Source organism: Micropterus salmoides, unplaced genomic scaffold (genome assembly GCF_014851395.1).
Source record: "Micropterus salmoides isolate LMB-PRFRI ecotype aquatic unplaced genomic scaffold, ASM1485139v1 Ms_hic_scaffold_9, whole genome shotgun sequence".
NCBI lineage: Eukaryota > Metazoa > Chordata > Actinopteri > Centrarchiformes > Centrarchidae > Micropterus > Micropterus salmoides.
Genome location: NW_024044681.1, coordinates 15,963,837 through 15,987,886, shown reverse-complemented (window position 1 = coordinate 15,987,886; position 24,050 = coordinate 15,963,837). Strand labels below are relative to the sequence as shown.

Genomic DNA, 24,050 nt, shown 5'->3' with positions numbered 1-24,050 from the left:
ATGAAGAACAAAAGTACATGGAACCACATACACACACAGGTTTGAAAAAGCACATACGGTTGTTGACACCTTTCCATGTATATAGACACATACATCCTCACCGTCCTCCAGTCTATCCAAAGCTAATTGACACACAGAAACTGGTATATGCAAAGTCACTGCAGAGTCGAAGCCCCGTCAATCACTCGAGCCGCTACACAGCTAATTAATTAAGTTACATGCCTGAGAAACAGGAGCTCTGTCATGGCTGTTTGGTTACACATAGCAGCATTAGAACCGACAGGGTGATAAATGGCAATGAACTGCGAGCCGCCAAGCTCCAGGAAGGGCGGGAATCCATATCAACAGAACAATACACACATATACACAAATAGGCAGTGTGCATTGTATGGCTGTGCTTCCATATGTGTCGAGTCTGGCTGATGGACAGGTCTCCTCCGCTCTGTTTGTCTCTCTGTGGACTGTTGAAGGTCAAAGAGAAGCACTTTACTCCTCTCACAAGTGAACACAACTCTGCTAAGTGAGCGAGAGAGGGAAAGGAAAATAAAAGAGTCTAAAGTGGTCTAACAAAGTTAAGAGAGGTAAAGTGCTTCAGAGGACAGAAAGGAAGAGCAAATGGAAGCAGAGGGAGCCAACAAGGGATCGCCAGAGATACAGTGACGCGTGAAGCCAACTAAAGTTTCTTAAATCGCCATTTTATTTAAAGAATAAGAGCTTGGCAAATGACATTTTACCCACCTTTGCAGGCTTGTTATAAATACATAGTTTATGCACTGAGGTGTGTTAAATGTATGCAGGCTTAAAATGGCCTCTCAGAGACTCTTGTGTTTTATATATGTCGTTGATTACCCTACCTCACCTCACTTATTAGCATTTCATCAGTGCTGAGCAATAAAGAGAGTGAGAGGCTGACTGGAAGAAAGAGAAGCTGTTGGGGAGAGAGAGTGAGACGCTCTGAGAGAATTGGAGACCTGCTGGGTGAGAAACAGTCAGAGAATGAAAAGGCAATGAGAAGGAAATATCAGTTATGGTTGCGGAGGGAGCCCAGGGCTCGTTCACCCTCCCTCCCTCCATCCGCTCACACCCAGGATGAATGGCTTGTTATAATATGCCTGCTAGCATTTCCTTTTCAAAAGCCACCGCTAGAGACACAATAGCTCTTCACCATCACACTCACACCTCACACAAAGCACATTATGCTCACAAGATACTAAATATCAGTTAGTGTTATATAGCCCTTTACACAGTCATTCTTGTGCAGCGGTGCAGTGATATCCAGTGTGCTCTTTTGAAATCTAATGACTTAAGATAAAACGGTGCCAAGTGAGGTTAATAAAGGGTCGTATATAGTGAAACACAATGTTTTTTGCTGAACCACAGTCAAAACCGATGTATTTGATGCTGTTGCTTGTGTGCCGACCCCAGTTACTACAGGAGTAGTTTAAAACTGCAAGATATTAAGTACACATGGATATATTGACATATATAGTACATAGTATATTGACTTCACTGTAGAAAGGCACATGACTGGAGAGCAATAAGAAAATCCACAAGCCAGCATTAGTATTGGCAGTATAACTTGTTCGACATTATATGTTTGATGACATTGTCTTTGTTTGCCTGTCTACAGCTGGACCTCTGGTATGTTATCCTGAACGGGGCGGTGGAGATCAGCCATCCAGAGGGAAGAGTGGAGACTCTTTGCATGGGTAACAGTTTTGGCATCTCACCCTCATTGGACAAACAGTACATGAACGGGGAAGTTCGCACCAAGGGGGACGACTGCCAGGTAAAGACTACTGACCAAGTTTTTAAAAAAAGTTGCCATTGTTACCACCATAATCCTACATTAATGATTAAAAATAATTTATTTTCATAGCAATGTTGGATATGTTTCATCATTTTTGAGTAAACTGGTGTGATGTGAGGGTGTGTTCTTTTTTACTTTGAGTTTTTCATTTCTGTAATTTTGTTTATGAATGTACATTCCTAAAATTATCAAAGCATTACTTTTAGTATACCTTTAAATTACAGAATCTTGCTTGTCAGTGAAGCCACAGGCCTCTTGTACATTGACATGGAGTGGTGTATTTCTCACGGTGTGTTTACAAATAGCCTTGCAGGTTTCTCAGAGAAAGCTGTCTTGATATGTAGCAGGGATGTGTCCTTGCGGTAACCTTTGGTCACGTTGGCCAGTTCCTCCACTGCACACTTTGTTTCCTGACTTCAGATACACAGGAAGTTGCAGGCTTGCCCAGGCAAATGCAGAAATTGAGTGACAGTGACGAGTCACGTCCTGACACTTTCTGTTCAGCGTGATATAATGGGAAGTTAGTTTAGCTCCAGTGTCAAGTGTTTAAGTGAAGGATGCGTCTGCAAAATGGCTAACTGAGAGGATTTTGGACCACCCTAGGTGATATTTAGGCTTATTTCTTTGAGTTTAGTTAGTGTCAGAGGTTGTATTGTTGGACCTTCCTTCCTTTGTCCTCTCATGCCTCTCTCTGCCCACCCTCATGCTTCTTCTGTGCTGTTGTTTGAGTACCCTGCTGTGGTGCGGAGCAGCGTTTTGCTCTACTACAAGTTCACCCGCTTACCCCATGTCATCCTCGACCAGTTCGTCTGCATTGCCCAGGAGGACTACTGGCGTATCCTCAACCATGTGGAGAAGAACACACACAAGGTGGAGGAGGAAGGGGAGATTGTGATGGTGAAGGAGCACCGGGAGCTTGACCGCAGCGGGACCCGGAAGGGACACATTGTCATCAAGGTAAGTGATTTTAAAGTGTTGTTTTGTTAGATTTTAAGGAACCAGAGTTCAGCCAGGGTTCGATAAAGTGTTTTGCTGTTCTGAAATGTCACTGGAGTTCTTTTAGTCCCCAAGGTTTATGTTCTGTATCTGACCCCAACCTCTGACAAAGATAAACAAAGTAAAACATTTTTGGTATTGTGACAAAATGTGAACTGTGGATGTAAATATAGCGATGCATGATGATTTCAGGTTCAAACGTAAACTCAAGTTAGACTGATGTTTCATCCAGAGCTCAGCCTTTGTTATCTGACTTGATATAGAAATATATTAAACCTTGTTCAAGAACATATCCTAAACAATAACCAAGGTTTAAACATCATGCCAGTAAACTAAGAAGAATGTTTAATCTCACCCTAAATTTGGGATTACATTACTAATTAATTAAATCAGAAAATCAAATCATCACCCTTTGTTTTGTTTTTCATTATTAAGCACTAAATACACAGAAATGCCCCAGATTGATTTGAGTACCACCTCATTATGAATCGACCATGCCCTCACACACAGTATCTTGCAAAAACATCAATGCAGTTGTTCGGAGTTCTCAGTTGATTGTTTAGAGGCACCGTTGGCACTGTTAGTGTTTGCCGGAGCGTTTTCTTGTACGCTACATTGGAAAGCGCTCCAAGGCCTTTTGATCCTTCTCCAGAGCCTCCAGTGGCAGCCAGGTATTGATCAGATAATGGGCCTCAATGATTCTCTTGGCCATCGCTCCGAGGAAAACACATCCAGTGGAGATGAGTCAATTCACAAGTGTTAGCATTTCCGCTTCTGTTTTTGGCTTTGTTCTTTTTGTGTCGCACAAAAGTGGATGCCTTTCTAGTTTCTGTTCTCTGTCAAAATGAATCGTTTCCCCCAGAAACCTCTGCTCTGATAACATTAACAAACTTTGTGTGTCTTTGCCATTGTAAATCTGCTACTTACAATTACTACTCGCCTTCCTTATGGTGACAAAATGCAAGTCTGCCGAATGAAAATCATTCAGTTTTAGATTGAAGACTTGGGTTTAAGGTTAGGGTTAGATTTAGGAAAGTAGTGGTTATGGTTAGTGTGTGTGTGTGTGTGTGTGTGTGTGTTATTGATAGGTGAGTGACACCTCAGTTCAATAGCTGAATCTTATAGTTTGTCCTTGTCACTTTTATCATTAATGTCGACATCATTTATTCAAATTAGTGTGTACGTATGCAGTTGTGTGTACCTTGTTTGCTTGTATGTGTCTGTATAGATTATGTGTGGCCTGTCATTTCAGCTGTAGTCACCTGTGTGTACTTATATGTGTGTGTTTGTGTTTCACCCCAGGGAACCCCAGAGCGTCTGATCATGCACCTGGTTGAAGAACCGTCAGTGGTGGACCCCACCTACATAGAAGACTTTCTGCTGACCTACAGGACCTTCCTGTCAAATCCGATGGAGGTCGGCAAGAAACTGCTGGAGTGGTTCCAGTTGGACAGCCTCCGGGATACGGTGAGTTGGATGAGCGAAAGTTTTGTGGACAAGAAAGGGGTGTGTGTGTGTGTGTGTGTGTGTGTGTGTGTGTGTGTGTGTGTGTGTGTCTCAAGTGGGTCAGCTGGCTGGGATGGGAATGTACAAGTGTTTGTGTCTGTGTAAATGGTGCAGGGTAGTAGTGTTGGGTACGCATTCCAAGTGAAACCAGTATATACTCCATCTATTCTGTTATATTTTATGTGTGCAGTTTTGCAGTACACCCCTTATGCTCCTATCAGCACTCCTTATGTTTTGTATTCATGTATGTTGATGGAAATTCATGTGTTGTGGCGCTCACATGCAGATCAATACAGGACCAGCCAGCTCAGCTGTCCTTGAGCCCAGCAGCAATTTGTTCATGCCTGACACTCCCATTGTCCATAAATGCTTTAACCTAAGATTAGTCTTGTACTGTCAATAGTCTTTATGTGGTTGTCATTCAGGCTTATAATCGTCAGCTCCATTAAACAGGATCTAATCTTGTACAGAAGGAGCAGGGGGAGAGTAACAGAATGTGGAAAGAGGAGGTAAGATGGCGTGAGAAACAAAAGAGAGAGCACAAAGTGGACATTGATTGATGCACTGTGTTGATATTTTGGCTGCCTCTCTGACCTTTTGCCAGCAGTGTAAATTTGCAGAAATAATTGTTTGCCCTTTGATTTAGATTTTTCTTTAAAAAAAAAATCTCTATTATGGGACAAAATTAGGCGGTCAACCAGTGGTTAAACATTTTCACTGCAGCCCTGCACATGGTCATTATTTAGCCTCCCTGCTGTTTCCCATGTTTTACTAGCTGCTGAAGAAGTTTTTTTTTATTTTTTTTTTTTATATTTTTCAGAAAATAAAAGACAGATAGAACTATAATTGGACTGTGTTAAAACTAAAATCTGGCCATTGGGGCTCCCTCATGTTAGTGTAACAGTTGCATTGTTTGGCAGCACTAAATGAGAAATATTTAAAACAGGCAGTTTTTGACAGCATGGTGACAAAACTTTAAAGCACTCATGTTGCCAAGCATTTAGCCTGCTGAAGTGTCCTTGAGAAACTGCCAGCTCCCCAAGTTAAATGGGCCGTCTGACCCAGCACCTACAGTACAAACATTCTGCAAGAGCTCTCAACAAATTTCTTGTCAAAGCAGCTCACACACTGGGTGAAAATACATTGTTACAGGAACTGGGTGAAAAGCAGTGTGCATTTTGGTGTCCCCACTAAATTAAGTTGTGATTGTGTCTTACAGGTAACGAGAATAGTGCTGCTGTGGGTCAACAACCACTTCAATGACTTTGAGGGTGACCCAGCCATGACACGCTTCTTGGAAGACTTTGAGATACGTCTGGAAGCAACAGTAAGATCAAACATACATCCAAATTTAGTTTTTACTTCAGTGCATTTGAGCTGTAATTCAGTTCATCTTTTTCACTTTTTACTCCGTTAAGTTGGTTCATTTTAAATTACAGCAAGACTCTCCCAGTTAGCAAAATTGATTGATACCAACCAATTATTGTGTAATATATATTGTGTATGTATCCTCGTTTAAAAACAAAACTGGTTTTAAATCGGCTCAAAGCATTGCCAGTTGTTTTTCCATCCAAATCTACATTGGACAACTTGAGAAACAAAAGCTAATTTAAATGCAAAACTCCTTTAGGCTCATCATTTTCCCATTTTCCCTGCTTGTCAGAAAATGAAGGGCCATTTGCGGCTGCTGAACATAGCATGTGCAGCCAAGGCTAAGTGGAGACAGATCACTCTGCAGAAGGCGTCCAGGGAGTCGCCGCTCTACTTCAGCGTGCAGGGCGGCAGCGAGAGAGGATTCGGCATCTTTGTTGAGTCGGTGGAAGAAGGGAGCAAGGCTGCAGAGACGGGACTCAAACGGGGAGATCAGGTGAGAGGACAGAATGCGACATCATGTGGTTGAATGGGACAGCTGTGGCTCCAGAGGTTCAGCGGGACTTCCACTGATTATAGGGTTGGCGATTCAATCTCCAACCCTATCTCCACCTCCTCCTGTCCATATGTCGAAGTGTCCTTGGGCAAGACACCAAACTCAAACTGTACCAAATTGCTCCCGATGGTCAGGAAAGCACCTTACATGGTAGCTCTCTGCCATCGGTGTGAGTGGGTTAATGAGAGGTGAAGATTTGTTCACTATATAAAATGCAGCCATAAAGTACAGAGTGGTACTATTAGGTATGATATATTGCTACCAGTTTGTCATGCTTTTTAGTTTATTGTTGTATTTTCTTTCACAAAATAGAATGAATGTGCAATATAATACATAGAATTACATAATTAAATGTTTTATGTAATAGGATGAAATATGATATAGATACAGAATTTATGTGAAACATAGGATATAGAAATGTTTCCACTAAATTATAGGATGCAGAAAGAAAAAATCCATAACCTTAAATCAACTGGTCAAAAGGCACAGTATGTAATTTAGTAATCAGTACAAGCACATATCCAGAAAGATGCATGCTCAAGCTAGATGTTTCGTGTTGAGTCATCTTCCCAACACCAGTGCAGATGTTTTCTTTTTACCACTTTGAAATATATACACATTCATTATACATATACTCTTGATGATTCTTGTAAGAAAGGCTCATAGGACAGGACTGCATGTCAGTCAAACGGAGAGCCTGTCCCCTGGCTCTGAGAAGTTGCTGCTCCTGCTGGTACCGAAGGTCCCAACAGGATATAATTTAGAACGCCACATACCTGCCTATACATTTGAATTAAGACCAAGTCTAAAAAACCTTTTGAGACCTCAGAGATGGACCTTTTGAGACCTCAGAGATGGACTTGTTGACATCATCATTGTGAAGTAAAAATGTTTGGAAGCTGTTTGGACAGCTTTCAGATAAGAAGAGCTTTGATCAGAAAGGTGAGTAAGAATCTAGAGACCTCTAAAGAGAAGAGAAGCCTCCACATTTCAACAACCTCTGCAGCACCTCATCAGTCGTGTGTTTATGATGGGTCAGGGCTAAATGCAAGCCACTCCCGAGTCTGGAGTTAACAAAACGACACTTGTGTCAAGGACTCTGAGCACCTGAGGATAGATAGTGTGGTCTGATGAGAGGAAAATTTCAAAGCACCATATCTGTGAATACCAGGTTCCCCTCATCGCCTGGTTACAGCAAAAACATGATTTTGTCATGTGATACTTTTCAGCAGCAGGAACTTGGATGCTGGTCAGTTTTTATGGAATAGAAACGGGAACCAGATACAGTAGACGTAGGATAAAGATAACATACTCTATAGGACACATGACCTCAAACTGGGGTAAAGATTCACCTCTCAGTACAACAAGAAAAATTAAATTACAAACTACATTGAAGTGGCTTTGGGAATAAATTCCAAATTTCATTCAGCAGCTTAACTGAGAGTTGGAGCTTGAATTGCACTAAAAAACTCTGGATAAAGAGCAAAGTTCATAAAGTCTGGTACACCTTGAGAGGATCTGCAAGAAACAATAGGAACATAATATAGTTGTCCAACTGCCAAGTTTTGATCAGAGGCAACTTGTCTTTGAACATCCATATTGACTATTCTCAAAAAATGTTATCCTGCGTTAAGCTTACTTTATTTCACTAGATGGATAAATTTAAATTTCTAACATGGCTTTTTTCCCTGGTCTAGGTCTGCCTTCATGGTAGATTATCTGACTGTTTGCTTCTTTTTTATATTTTACCAACTACATACTACTCTTCCAAAGATCACATGAAACACCATCGTTACCAGGCAGTCACACCGCACACTTCCCTTCTTGTGTCATTTACAGTAACTGGGTAACCACGTTGTTTACCCTTTACAGTTAATAGACTGCTTGCAGATATTCTCAGTCAAGAGTCAAGAATAATATCATGACAGGTAAGCCAGAATAGAACTATAGTCTTTCAGTCAAGGATAAACTAAAGGTTTTCAGTGGGTGTTTTTATACAGACTAATCTGCACCTCTGTGTCACAGCACTGTAACCAGTTTGGATTGAGCTCTTCATCATTTCTTCTATCGTGTTTCAGATCATGGAGGTCAACGGTCAGAACTTTGAGAACATCTCCGTCACCAAAGCTGTTGACATCCTCAGAAATAACACACACCTCTCTCTCACCGTCAAAACCAACATATTTGGTGAGCTGTATTTGTACTCTCATACTAATACACAATTATTATCAGTGCTAATTATTTATTAGCTCTTTTATTTATCCTCCTCCTCTTTCTGTGCCTCCATCCATCTAGTCTTCAAAGAGCTCCTTAGCAGAATTGTGCATGAGAAAAAGAACGGCGGCCCTCACATTCCCAAGATCCAGGAGAAAAAAGGCAATCGCTTCTCCATCCCCGACCTTCCCGGAGACATGGAGTTTCCTACAGACCACAAGAGCACCAGGAAAATGAAGGCCAACACTGTGTCAGGAGGACGAAACAAGATCAGGAAGATGCTGGAGAAGACGCGCTTCAGTATACTGCCACCCAAACCATTCAGGTAGGAGGATTCATACTAATAATGGTAAACTTTATTTACTTTATTTCACTTACACAAGAGTACAAAGTGCGTTACAAGAGATAAAGAGAGAGAGAGAGAGATAGATGAGAGAAGATGACATGAAATACCACCATGGAGGTCAAAATGCATGAGGACAAAATTTGATAAAAATAGAAAGCAAAATAAAATACATCAACTACACAGGATATAAGAGAAGATAAATTTATGTAAATTGTGTAAATTTATGTTAACACTACTGTCTGCGTGGGTGCAGGCAGTGCTTGAATGGAAATAAAATGGATTAAAAGTAATATTCCAGTCTAAATGTTTTGTTAAAACTTTGTACAAAAAAGCAGGCAGAAGGACATAGAATAACGATGCAGGTATATATCAATAAATCTATTTAACTGATCAGATAGGGCAACTGGGACAACAACAACTAAATTACCTCATAGTACTGTCTGCACCGCAGAATGGTGAGAAAATGTTTAAACGTTGATGGGAATTATGGTCAGAAAACAACTTGGCATGATTGTATTGTCTTAACGATTTATAGGAAGGCAGCTATAATCTATATTTTTATAATAATGTCTCAAATGGTGATGTGAGAACAATGTGAATGGGGTCGCTCGTAGGGAGCTGCTGAATCTGCAGCTCCCCTCAGCTTTAAGCAGCTTTATCGTGAGTTTCAGTGTTTAGCTGCCCGGCCCGGCACTTAACTGTTTTGGTTCACTGTCACCGCTCTCATAGGTCGCTTTCAGCCACAGCAGACAGCTGTTTTCAGTGAAAAAGCTCTATAAACAGACTGTACACCATCTGCTCAGCACCAAAAGGCAAACAGACACAGTTGGAGACTATCTGGTGAACATAGTGGGGCATTTAGCATCGCAAGAGCAAGATATTTTCCCCAGGAGTTGGTGGAAAACAAAACAGAGCTAAATGAGAATGAATATTGAACTTGGTGGCGGTGGCCAGAAAACATGACTCAAAATGAACAATAATGTTGCTCTTTAATTGTTGGAGGTTTGCTAACAAGTCCAGAATATCAACTTAAAAGTAGTTACGTGAGTTCCCACAATACTCGCTAACTGTCTACTGTCTCTGCATCAGTATTGTAGCGAGCTGCAACCATCTGCAGACAGAAAATATTGGAGGCGTGAGCAGAAATCTAAGCATCTGGCTTTGCGACTGAACTGAAGAACTGATTGCACCTCAGAAAGTCATAGAGAAGCACATTTCAGCCTCCTCTTGTGGTTTGTATGAGCAAGAAATGGAGAGATTCTACCCAACTTTAACTTAAACTGCTTACCTAGGTTTATTGGAAATTAGTGGTACACAGTAAAACAGTATGGAAGTCTGTGTTATTTGTAGCTGTAGTTACAGGAACATGGCTTTGAAAATGTGTTTACTTTTGCGTTTTCATACTTGTGGTTTCCTGGGATGCAGTACTCTTATATTCTGCTGCTGTGATGTCGATAGGTTCCAGCCAAATCCCCAAAATGTAAAAGTCATCATCAACATCATATAACCACTGTCGTTGTCATCCATAACCAGCCATTGTACTATCAGCATCTGGAGCAATTCAAAGCAATTGTGCTGATGGAGGCTCACATTCAATATTCCACCCATAACATGCTGATACAGGCTTGATTTCATTTCATCATTTCATGCCTTCCCAGGCCTCATTAAAGTCCATACTGTGTCAGAGAGAAGACGCTGTTCTCGACCTGTTAATTACAGAGTTAACCGTCAGCACGGCTCTCACGCACTGCAATGTGTACCCATGTCCCCTCACTTTTCTCTCTCGCTGCTATCCGTTTCCAGGTCTGTGACGATGTTCACAAAGCCACGCAGTTTGCTTGAGAACTGATTGTGCTCTGTCTCATGATGCAGCACGCGATCACACGGCCATTGATCCAACTCGATGCACAGCTTCCAAAGACTCTCCGCTGCGTTCTATTTATCGACCAAACAAGGGCTTTCATTGCTTTTTATTTTGCTTGTCGGCGCCATTCAAACCACTCTTTGGTTCAAAGGAATAGAGGGCTGATGAAAGGGACTGGAGATGAGACGGGTGATATGGGTCAATGGGGATTCATCAGTGCCTATTGTAGGATGAAATTTTGACAGGAGGCAACATTGTGAAGTTGTCAATCTGTATGTTGCATTTGCTCACTTCTTAAACATCAGGCAAGTTAAATTAAACCAAATAATATAATAATAAACTTTATTTATTTAGCACCTTTCAAAACACAGTTATCTTGTTCAACACTTTAAAATCTTATTCAGATGCTCTTGCGCAGTTTGCGTGCTCACTGCTGCTGCTTCTTTATGTTCTTGGCTGACATTGTGCTCCACTTCAGACAAGGATTTTATATGACAAGGACACACTGGCTATAAACAAGTTGTTTTTCTGCCAAATTAAGACGTCCGGGTCTGTGCGTACACCTTTACATACATGCTGTATTGACCAACCCAGTAGATTTACATTGCACAGATTGGAAAGCAATAGACAGAGGTTTTAGCCTTTAGTCAGTTTGTCTCAGAAGTCTAGGTGATTTAGTGAGATGACGATAAAGTAGTAACCCCATGTCCCATGATGCCATTTTCATCCTCTTTACTTCTTTGTGATACAATTAAATGTAGTAAATCGTGATGCGTAACTCTATTAACTGTTGTGTTGAGTCACATGGTTGTGCATCTCAACATTCACCCCACAAGACCACATTTTACTGCATGCTCACTGCGCCACGTCTACACTGCTGCTGCTGCACCTGCAAAAAATATGTCTCTAAATCTGTGCTGGCATTATGAAACTGCTGCTGACATTATTCTGCTTATGTCATTTATGTGTGCCCAAACTATGGCTATTGTATATTCTGTCAACCAACATGTGTGTTTGTGCTGTTTTGAGTGTGTGTGTGTGTGTGTGTGTGTGTGTGTGTGTGTGTGTGTGTGAGCTCTGCTTCAGTTTTTTGTGGTGTTTTCTTTTTGTTGTTCACGCTTACGCAATGTTCACGCAATGTCGTCTCTCTTCCCGTTTGTCTCTGCTGCTTCAGGGGCCTGTTTGGGTAAGGATTCTTGCGTAACTCCCCATCCTCTAACCATTTGATTCAGTATCCATCTGCAGACCCACACACACACCACTGACCTTCAGCAACATTACTAGAGGACTGCATTTGTCGATTTCATTTAACACATAAATCCCGCTTTTCCTCAGATTTGAGGTGTTCCTTCCTTCTTCAGTTAGATTTGTGTTCAACACTTTCTAAAATCAGTCTTAGATGTTCTGTTATTCAACCAAAGGTACAGTATTCTGCAGGGATGTAGCAGAAAATATCAAGGAGGCCATGGTTTATTTCAGTGTTGAGTGTTACTGGCTAAAGTTGGTCTGGGTTCTTCTTGATGTTGAACAGTCACAACATGAGCACCAGCTCAACAGTGTCAGATTAGTCTTATTTGAGACCCGTGCTAGTCTTATCTCTATCAATTTCACCATTATACTCTTTCTAAATCTCCTTTGTCAATTTCTCCTCCTTTATCCGCTACCCACCAAGTTATCTTACCTTCTGTTTTACTGGGGGGAGGTTCTATTTCTTTCCTCTACTTTTCTTTTCTTCCACTGCCCATGTCTGTTTTTACTGTCCTTCCATCTTTTTCTCTCCCCTCTTTCTTCAACCTTGTCTGTGAAGCACCTATCGACTGGTGACTCGAAGATTCCAGAGGCTTTGCTACAGCAGCACACGTCCGTGTTAGTGGAAGCCCTGCATTACTGCACAGTGCTCAGTACACACTTTATGGACACACACACACACACCTTGAGGGAAGCTACAATTAGTATGCAGGCAGGATGAGATGAACACTCTCTCTGATACTCAGTTACAGACTGTGACTCAAACTCACAAGCATATTTGAATGTGTGCAATGTTTATTTAACATGCCGAATTCAGATTATATTGCTTCCGTTCGTCTTCGTCTTCTTCTTCTTCTTCGTCTTCTTCTTCTGTTTGTTGTTCCACTCTCAAATGCTCTAAATGTGTGTACTTTAAATTGATGAAGTAAATTCCTGATACTGCTAAAGGTCTTACACTACCACTAAAAGTCTTACATTTTGTCAGATTTGAAATGTCTTAAAAAGCATTGAATTCAGTTTGTTGAACAATTTTAAAAAAAAGAAAAACAGTCTTACAATGTAATAAACAGTCCACAAGTACTCTTCCTCTCATAATAGGCAATTTTTTTAATCATAATTATCTGGGTCCCGGTCACATTGATTTTATAAATATATTATTAGAAATTTTTTGTTACAAACTGCTGGGAACTACTGTAAAGAATGTGATATAATGATAAATAAGTCTAGGCCATAATGTCCCTACTGGTTTTCCATCATATTTTCCTACTTGCCGAAATGATCATGAAACGGGTATTAAATTGCATTCAATGAGATATTAAAGCCTTAAATTTACATTTAACTTACCTTGCAGAAAGCTGTCACAAGTGTTTAAGAAACTGCTATCCAACCTTTACATTATCATTTGAGGCTGGGCTATTCAACATCACAATACCCAACCTTTCTGTCTATGGGTTTGCCTAGAAAGACTTGCCATTTCTGTCACGTGTATGCAGATCCAGGCAGTCTAATGAGACCATTAATGTAAAGGTTGATGTTTGCATATCCCCGAGCGCAGCTGAAGAGTGAGGTAGAAAGGCGCCTGTCTCTCAAATGTCCAGTTCAGCCGCATAATGTGTCCAACTGCTGTACACACACAAGAGAAAAGAGCAGGGCCACAAAATACATATGTGTAAATGAAACCACTCTCAAAAGTCACGGGAAAACATCTGAATGAGCTAAATCCTCATTACTTATCATTTATTTTCACATGTGCTCTGCTGTTTGCAACGTTTGTGTCTCTGTTAGCTCATGTGTGCCTCTGTTGTTGTCTCATGTTGTGTTTGATGAACTATTCGTGAATGCTCCTCATCAGTTCCTGCCGTTCATGAAACCGCCTCATGGATGAATTTCAGCTGTGTCCCTGCTGTATATTAAAAAGATAAATATAGTGATGTTGATGTTTGTGTTGTTGTTCTGCAAGAGTAGACATTTTGATTCAATCTCCTGATGTTATGAGTTGTGATTTTTACATTATTTAATATTATCTCAAGATGAAGGGGAAACACTCCTAAAACAAAGGGGGGAAAAACATCCAGGTAGTTCTTTGAAAAATGTCTACTGCTGCAGAACAAAAGTGTAAAATCAATTTAAGAGAAAATCTAATTTTGTTGTTTGTCTTTCTCTTTCTTTCTCACCCTTTTTCTTTGAATACCATCCGTCCTTTCCCCTGCTCTAACCTTAACCCCCCTTGTCTTTACTTTCCTCACCTCCCTACCGTCCCTGCTTTCCTTTGTAGTGATGGTGGCATGGGTCAGTCTCAGGATGACAGCATTGTGGGTACCAAGCAGTGTCGTCACAGCGTGGCCATCATGCCCATACCTGGAAACCTGTCATCCAGCAGTCCCGACCTGCTGCAGCCGGCCACCAGTGTCCTCGACTTCTCCAACCCAGCAGGTAAGAAAAAAGAATTAGTATGTAGTATTAAATTGGGACACAGCTGCCATTTTCCTTTCCAGTGAAGGATTATTATTGATGCTCACTTTTGATTTCATTATCTGGCTAAACTTTTGGCCTGTCTTATTGTCTCAACACTCTATTTTATTTTTTATTTTTTTCTTTCAGTAATTTGGTGAGTACAATGTTATCATAACCATAAGACACTATGGCCAAGGCACCCCGGTGGCCTGATTGTTAAGGTGCATAACACATAACCGCAACATAATCCACGGTTCGATTCCCAACCATTGGGACCTTTGTTCCATCTCATACTTTCCTCTTGCTCCCTACATTTCCTGTCTGCATCTCTACTACCACTGTCAAACTCTTTGAGTCTTTCATACTAAATGCATTTGATGGTTCGTTAAGTAAACTTTAAAAAAATATATATCTTGAGAAACACATCCTGAAACTTGTCTTTCTAAGTGAAACTCAGTAAAGGTCAAACATGAAACACAGGGTTGAAATGAAGCACATTCATGCAAACACATTTCTTTTTACAAATTACACAAATAAAAGACACAAACCCCAGATTCCTAGCATCCATAAAATCCCTCCTTTTTTTTATTTTTTTGTGTACAACACAAGTGCAAGTACGTGTATGTTTAAGCGAAGCAAAACTTTTATTCAGAGTTATTTATGACCTTCATGGTCTTACTTCAGGTGTCCCGGTCAAACAATTCAGTGCTACTTTCCTGAAGCTCTTTGTCTCACTTGACTTGAGACCTCTGTCTCATTGAACAGTGAAAGCCACTGGAGTAAAGGACTCCAAAGCTCAGAGACGCTGTACTGACAGCGCTTGAATATAATCACATAAAGCAGCCATATGAGAAGCGTAGTGTTGTTTGCACTTAGTTGTCTCGAACACAAACTCTGCGTCTCTCCTCTTCTATCTTTCCCCCTCCATGAAATAAAGGCAAATTCCTCTACAACACTTATGCTTACCAGTGCTGACAAAGGAACACACACATTCACTCACTCAAAGCAAGCAACTGAAGGTTTGTAGCATAGGTGCACACACACATTCACACTCACACATAGCCTGGGTTTTCTCTTTTTGGAGTGCCACAGAATTTTGTCTGTCTGACAAGAAATAACCTCCTGGACTATAAGATGTATTTATTCCATCACTGGACGGATTCTGCTCCCATATTTATTAAAACCAACAAGGACCAATCCCTTTGTGTGATTTGTGTATCTGTGTGTTAGTGTGAATGAAATATTGAGACAGGGTAGAACAAAGAGAAAGTGGGAAGGTGAAAGCAAGTTAGAGAGTGAATGTGGTCCTGATTTATTCCACCGGCCATTTCTCAATAAGTTACACACAGACTGACGCACACTCATGTACAAACCCCTGCACGTAGATCCCTGGATTGTAGAACTATGCTTCGCATGTGGTTTTGTTGTACTTGAGTACAAACAAACACGGAAACTGGGCCTCATAAATAATTCGCCTCCAAAGTCCTTCCTCTGATGACATTAGCATAGGGATCAAAAGCTGTTGCATCAATTTTAACCTTTCAACTGTTCATACTGGAAAGTATGAGCAACATGGCATAACAACAAGTTATTGTTTTGGATTGGTCGAACTTTTTAGTACTTAGACCTTTAGCTTGTTTTCTTTGTTATTGTTGCCTATCATGGGCAGGACACCCTTAGAAAATTCTTAATCCTAATGAGACTTTAGTAAAGTAAAGTTCTTGCTTAAATAAAGTGTTACTGATATAGTCTCACTTTATTAGACCATATTAGCAAAAGTGAGTAATTGGACACACCTTTTCTCTCTCTCTCTTGCGTTTCTCTTGCTATGATTTTAAACAGATGTTCTAGTGTCGAGTCGGCATGATGAGTTACACTCAGCTCCTCTGGTTTCCCATGAACAGATTAAAGCTGCAGTAGAGAATCCTCTGGTCTTCCCTCCTTTTTCTCTTCTGTCATGATGTTTCCAACCACTATGTCTCTTTGTACTCCTCCTACGCTCTCGCTTTCTCCCATACTTACTGTGTTTTCTCCCTTTCTTTTCTGCTTACCAAGCCCTGGGACTGTACTGTAAGTATACATACCTTCAATGCCATTGTTTGATTGTGCTTCGGGAAATATTTCTCCCAAATGCCTCCTCCATCTTGACTTTTTTTCTTTAATTCATGAACTTATTTTCCACACTCTGTCTTTGCATCTCTGCATCCACAAACTGCATTTAGAGTGCATTTAAAGTCCACCTGAAATTAAATAGAATTTTTTTACCTGCTGCAGTGTACACACGTGCTGTGTAAATCATTTGTGTTGTCCTTTTAGAGAAACAAATCACATACCAATAGGGAGAAATATTTTTTTGGTTTCATGATGGTGCCTCCTACTGTATCATTGAATTAATTCATCAAAAAACAGTTAGTTCCATGTCTACATAAATGGACAACTTCTTTCTGTACATCCAATAAAATAGCTTTGTTTTAAATGATATATGCAGAAAGACGTAATGTAAACTTTCTGTCATAGGCAGAGCAGACGGTCACACTGAGCCAGACAGCCGCTACACAACACAAGGGCCACAGACTTTGAACAACCACATTAGTGAACCACAAACACTCATCTTGTCCTGCACCTTAGGTTGTCGAACGAACAACCAAACAAACTTTTCACCAGTCCACTGCTAACATGAGCTGATGGCTTGATGCTCAGCTGCAGCACATTAAAGAGCATGTAAACGTCCCTATAAATGTCACTTCGATCCATCTGGTTACTGGTGTAGTTCTTAGTCTTCATCAACACGCTGTCAGCCCATGGCTTCTAAGCTACAGTGCAAGTTTGCTTACTTTGTCTGTTCCCCTGTCACCGTTACCAGAGCTAAGCCTGCAGGCTGCTGTCAATCAGGCACAGCCACCGACATACACCTCCAGCTGCTGAGACAGAAAGGAGCATGAAGGAACATGGCGCCTAATGCAACCATATGGCTTTATCGTGTGTCTTACTGAAAAAAATTCTTATGATAAGAGTCTTATCACACAGAGCCATACGTAGTGTCGAGCTCTGACTACAGAGACCATGCTCAGGTTAGTTAGGTTATGTTAGAAGGATAGAGGCAATGTTGGTTTTTGTCTCTTATGGGGGGATTGGTGATACTAAAACATAAAATATCACCAGCCATTTCCTTTAAGCTAAAGAGGATGTTCAGGAATTCATTTGTGTTTATTTATTAGATACTCCACTCCCTTCTGAGCACCTCAAGCTATCATGCCCTGCCCTCTTCTGGTCTGTAAGCTTTCACATAGCTTTCACATGGGATTTATGTCTTCCAGCTGCATGATGGAGTGACTGGGAAAAGCTTTGGCAAACAGTAGAGAGGAGGGCGAGGAGGATGAGGAGGAGACTGAGACTTGTGGGAAGTGTGCAGCCTCTTTTAGTGCTGCGTTTGCAAAAACCCAAGACCTTTTTTTCCCAGTGTAGAAGTCCTCTTTGGCTTTGAATAAATGAATAAATTCTCTGGTGTTGATGAAAATGAACGATACCTTATTAAAGATGATAATTGATTGAATGTTTGGCTGGATGGGCAGCGATTGTCCTCCTGTGTGCAGACCAGGTCGCAGCTCGTCCGGTGGATTAAATATGATTAAGCCCCCCCAGATGTGATAGCCAGCTATTTAGCCGAGAGCTTCCACACTCAAATCACAGATAATGAGACACAAAGCATTTAGCCTCCGCTCAGCCCACCTTCATCACCGTGCTGCACAAACAGAGAGGAGCTCTGCTACTGCAGCAACGCAGAAAAAAGGGAAGGAGCCACAGGCGTGAGGATAAAACTCAATAATCATTTGATATGACAATCATATTAAGTGCAAATGTCATGTGATTTAAATCAATAGCCTCACAGTCCAGAGAGGTCAGTCATAGTCAACATTGGGCTCCAACATCAAAATATGTCCACATTCCAGGACCCATTAAATGCAAAATCAAAGTGAAGTGAAATTCAGACATTATACAAAGCAGAAAAACATCTGGATGCTTGGATTCATATCAAGAAATAAGTCTGTGAAATGCTTATACAGAGAAGCAACAACAACAACAGCAACATGTTTATACATGGACACATCCAGAGTGATGCTACGTCCCCTTCAAAGAAACCTCACTACTTTCTTTCACACATCACAGATATTGAAAATACAATGAAGCCCATACAGAAACAGTGACACACCAACAAGCTCTTTAAACAAGCAGAGGTGATTTATTATCAGCATTCACTTGAACATTATTATTGGCTTTACCTTCAGCAGTTTGTTCCTGCTTATTGTGCTGCTGCTATTGTAGTGATGATGATAATAAAGCTGCCGCAGCTATAGACATCTAAACACGCTAGCACGCACACACACCTAAAGAATCCCCACAGTCACAGACAGATCAGAGATCTGTGTCCTAATAAAGATGAAGGTAATGACTTTGTGTCTGACCACGCTTAACCCTTTTCTGCATGGTAGACAAGGAGGAAGCAGTTGTGTAAGTGTGCATCACTTGAACAGGCTCATTAGTCAAACAGACCTGGGTTTTTTTCTTCTTCTAGATAGAAGACAGATAGAAAACTTTATTGTCATTGTCACATGTACAACGAAAATGTCAAAGTGCTGACCAGCCAGTGCATCATTCCTAAAATATAACTTAAGTAAGTAAATAGTATCTAAAAAGCAGCACGAACAGGCATTCATATACACATACACAGTCATACACTTACAACAATACTACAATCCCTCAATCACTTCAGATCACTTTAGCAGTGTTGATTACAGTTATTGCAGATGGGTAAAAGCTGTTTTAGAGTCTATTTGTTTTTGCCCTGATGGATCTGTACCGTCTGCCTGACGGTAACATTTCATGTCCTTTTAGAATGTTCTGGATTTTTTTTTTTAGACAGCGGGAACTATGTAGTTCTTCCAGTGTGAGGAAAGGGCAGCCAATGATCTTCTGTGCGGTGTTGATGACCCTCTGAAACACATTCCTGTGAGACCTGTGTGACCACACGCACATGCAGTATGTCAACATGCTTTCAATAGAGGCTTGGTAGGAGGAGCCCAGCAGCCTCTGTGTGATGTTGTTCCTCCTGAGTACTCTCAGGAAATAAAGTCTCTGCTGGGCTAGATGATCTCTTCGTGATCTCCCTCCATTTTCAGTTTACGTGATCAAGCTCTTTTGCTGTCTGTGGCTAATGGGCCAAACCCTCTTCCTTACTCAAACACAGGCATCTTTAATGCAATATTTCACTCACTCGCTAATAAACACACTGTGTGAGTCGCATCCAGCATCAGCTGCCCCAGGAGATTGTAGCTTTTATTTTGTCTTTTCTGTTAAGTTTCTGTCTTTAAATTGATTAAACAATAATACAGTATGTCATCTAACATGGCAAAACAGAGTCATTGTGAGAGATGATGCAGTTTTATTGTTTCTTTATGAATTATTAAATATTCATAGCTTCTAAATGGTGCATTACATAATATGATTTAGTAAATGGTTTAAGTTTTAATGATTCATTATTCACTGATTAAGTCAATCTGCAGGTCTTTCATAATCTTAAATGACGCTGGACGCATAGCTATAGCATTGCTTCATCTATAATGTTATTTGCGGTAGGTGACAGGACTCAAATGTAATTATTACATCAAAATCAGAATCAGCTTTATTGCCAAGTAGGTTTACACATACAAGGAATTAGCTTTGGTGTTTTGGTGCTACAATAAACAATAAAATGGTGTTAAAAACAAAAGTATGACCGGGTCACGTAACCAAAAGAAAGTGAGAGATGATAATATGTCGGTATCATTGGACTGATTGTCCCTGCATGTTTGCTGTGAGATTCCTGCTGCCTCCAGCATTATTACGCTGCTCACAGCACCCTATTTTTTCCTTTCCCTTTCTAAGTGCACGTGTCCGTTTCTTTATCTTGCTCAAGCTTTGTGTGAAGCTTAGAAAGGCTGTAGTGTTTGTGTTTGCTGTGAAGGATGAGTAACCTGTGATGTCATTAATCATGCCATGTGTACTTATTTCCCCAGAGTCATTGACGAGATTTGTTTTTGATGTACAATGTACAGAGGTATAGTCTATGGGATGTTAAACATGTTTAACATAAAGTGCAAGTAATGTTATTAAACTGTAGTTAGAAACAGCAGTAAAACAATCAGGTCAGATAGATAGGTTAAAACGGTAAGATAATTTAGCAACATCATTGGTGAATGTAAATAGTTGGGTACGTTGAATTTCAAATTTAGGTCACTGTAAAAGCTGAAACCAGTGTGTGTATGTCTTTGACCCTTTCCCCATTTGGTTATACACCAGAGACTCATTGGCAAGAGAGAGTAGTCAGCTCAGCAGATCTGTCCAGAGTCCAGGACATAATTCTTGTCACCTGAAACCTTCAATAATGTAATGAAAATAAAATATCGAAACCATAAACTTATATTATTCTTGCCATTACTGGCACAGCCCACATTTCATAATGATCACATTATTGGTACATTACTCAGACAAAGATAAATGCCAAAGATAGCAATCGAATTAAAAGCACTCTATTATTGTTGTAGATATCATTACATTTTGTTTTATTGCATTATTGGAATCTGTTACAGCAGTGGTCTCCACATACTGTAACCATCAACTCATCCAACCTTAAGTAGTCTCTGACGGCGCTCCTCTTTTCTTTCTCTTTCAGACATCCCAGACCAGGTGATTCGGGTGTTCAAGGCCGACCAGCAGAGCTGCTACATCATCATCAGTAAGGACACCACTGCCAAGGATGTGGTCGCCCACACTGTCAATGAGTTCGGCCTGATCGCAGCACCCGAGAACTACTCCCTGTGCGAGGTATCAGTTAGCCCGGAGGGAGTCATAAAACAGCGCCGCCTGCCCGACCAGCTCTCCAAACTGGCTGATCGGATTCAGCTCAACGGGAGGTAAGAAACACAATAATATTATTTTGGAATCTATATAATACTAGGGGCTTATACAAATGTTAGACTTTAAAGTTAATCAGATTGTATTTTAACATGCACAGGCCTTAGCTTTAGCTCATGGTTGTCAATGGCTTTTTCTCCAAAGTGAGGCCAAATGTGGCAGAAACGAGTGTTTCTGTTTCTGCAACTTAAAGTACGCAAAGCAACAGACGAGAATACTCAGTAGCTGAAGTTTTTCATTGCCAGGCAAGCACATTGGTCATGGAAAAAGGCATGGACCTGTAGTTACAGTAGATCCACAGTGGGGAATCTTGGATGGAAAGCAGCTGAGGTGGAACAGAGAATTTGAGAATTTATATACACCCATGTTGTGTTAAAGGATTGAAGGACTAAACTAAAGCGATGACCTGCAGTTTTTTTTCTGGGTTTTTACGCAAGGCCACAAAGTGCTCTGTATCTTGTACACTGTGAGCTTTATTCTGTAAATAGATTCCTAACTCTGTACAGCGCATAAATTTAATCCGCTACCACAACTTTCCCAAATCACTACTTGTACAGCACCTCCAGATTTCATACTGTACAGTACAACAGTTTGAGCTTAGCTTTACTAGAAAGTTGATCATGTACAGAACATATATATTGATTAAATTCTCCTCGAGTGGTGGTTCTCCATCCTGTTCCTGGGGCCACAGGGTATTATTCCACGATGTACTGAATTCACTTAACATTTCCGAAGCATAAATCAGTTTCTGAGTAAATGGCTCGAATGAAAACCAGCAGGGCTCCAGGTGCTGGGGAGTGGGATTCAGAACCACTTCCCTAGTTCAGTGCAATGATAAATCTAGTGGTGTTACCCATTAAAAGGGCCTGGGATAAAGTTGCTACTCTGAGCAGAACACAAACTGCAGTTTGTCCCATTAATACACAAAAAACAACAGTGAATTGCATACAATGAAAGTTAAGTGATATTTTACAGTTAAATGATGAGGGATTCTTGATTTTTCTGTTTCAACAACTTATCTTTTGTGTAATGTTTTGTGTGAACCAAAACACTATAGCCAGTATATATTTTTTAGATGTGTCCCCGTTTGTGCCACATCACACTGTCGTCTTCATGCCAGACACATTCCCTTTTAAGATGAAAGTTAGTAGGACATGAAGAATAATTGGACAGCAGCAATAAAGTCTGCTTTTAAAATGGCTTCTCCGTCAGTTTTCACAGTTTCACAGTCTCTCTCTCTCTCTCCTGTGGTCCCTCATCAGTCAACTAGGTTACCATGAATATTTCATCGTCTGTCAGGGGCGGCGGCCTCAGCAGACAGCAGGGCACGCCTGGAATTATTCATACACAAACCCACATGCACACACAGGCACATACAAAGATATAGATACAGACAGTCACCTTCTTATCCACAGTCACGCATCCATACACATAGAGACACATATGCGTGTATTTGTATTCATAGATCCTATGTATATGCATCTATACACGCACATTCTTGCCAAGAAAGTCTCAAACATGTATGGACAGAGTCGCACGCATTTAGAGACACACACACTCACCTAGAAGACACTTATGGTAACACGCTCCCTGTGTTTTTGATGGATAGCTGCGCTGCACGGACAAATTCCCTTACTGTGAGATATTAGGAGGAAAAATGCTGGTTTAACTGTAGAGGTATGAACAAGCAATATATATGGATAGCTCCTCTCATACTTATTTATTTACTTTTCCTCTTTTCTTTCATATCCTGTTAGTTATTTATAGCAAAATAAAACATTTGCCTTTACAGATTGTTTATCTTGACGTTTCTGACGTATTGACAATCGACTGCCGTGTTTGGCAGTATTTTTATATACATACATATACGCAGTGCAGTATCAGCAGGATGTACATGTAGTACGTGTTTTTTATCTATCCATCTTTCTAGAGAGATATAGATATCACAGTTTGCGTACAGTATCTCTGCCTCTTCTCTTTCTCTATATCTCGCCTCCTCTGTCTCTCGCTCTTTGCTGCTGATGATTGACAGAAGGTCTAACGGGTCATGCCAAGCCAATAGAAAGCGTTGTTCACACTGCCAAAATACATATAGCTGTGAGATCCTATGCTACAAACACACCCACACCCACAAAGCACCAATGGCCATTTATGCTGTTTCCAGTGTCTTCATTTCGCCAGCTCTATTTAGCACCACTTTCTCCATTATTAATTTCGTCTCCTCCTATATATGTACAGAATTGTGTTTTTGTTTTTCTTCCATGATACTTAAGTTTATTATTGTAATTTTAATTTGAGGAAGAAAACTGGACCATTAAAGGTCCCCTCTCGTCTTCTCTTCTGTCCTTTTGTGTTTCCTGTGCTCTCCTGAGTGTAATAATAATAATATAATAATAATCTTTATTTGTAGAGCACTTTACACTTGTTAAAGCACTTTGTAACTTGTTTTTGAAAAGATGATAATACCCAAAAGACAAAAACATGCCTTGTGCTTTATCAAAAATGTAAATTCAGCTTGCTCCTTTTTACCTCACATCCTCGCATCTCCTCTTGTTAGTTGCTCTTCTCTGCAGCTCTTCTGGCAGAGTAACAGAGGACAATTTAGAGCCACGTCCATGCCAACACTTTGCCCCTGAGGGCTGTAGGTCTACAGGGCGCTAAGATGCTGCATTCCTAGATGACCACATTACAGCTCCATTAGAGTGGACTTTGGGAGTGGGGGGTTTAGATTTAT

At 40.6% G+C, this 24,050-nt stretch overlaps 1 protein-coding gene across 12 annotated transcripts in view; it reads left to right on the top strand.

Moving 5' to 3' along the window:
• rapgef6 (Rap guanine nucleotide exchange factor (GEF) 6) overlaps window positions 1-24,050 on the top strand; it is a 159,728-nt gene that overhangs the window by 114,438 nt on the left and 21,240 nt on the right. For all 12 annotated transcript variants that reach the window (XM_038707575.1, XM_038707574.1, XM_038707571.1 and 9 more), the window contains 9 exons: window positions 1,631-1,789; window positions 2,615-2,767; window positions 4,109-4,273; window positions 5,532-5,639; window positions 5,976-6,179; window positions 8,318-8,426; window positions 8,535-8,778; window positions 14,187-14,344; window positions 21,075-21,315. In XM_038707575.1, coding sequence (XP_038563503.1) covers window positions 1,631-1,789; window positions 2,615-2,767; window positions 4,109-4,273; window positions 5,532-5,639; window positions 5,976-6,179; window positions 8,318-8,426; window positions 8,535-8,778; window positions 14,187-14,344; window positions 21,075-21,315 — 1,541 coding nt within the window. The remainder of the gene's footprint in view (window positions 1-1,630; window positions 1,790-2,614; window positions 2,768-4,108; window positions 4,274-5,531; window positions 5,640-5,975; window positions 6,180-8,317; window positions 8,427-8,534; window positions 8,779-14,186; window positions 14,345-21,074; window positions 21,316-24,050) is intronic.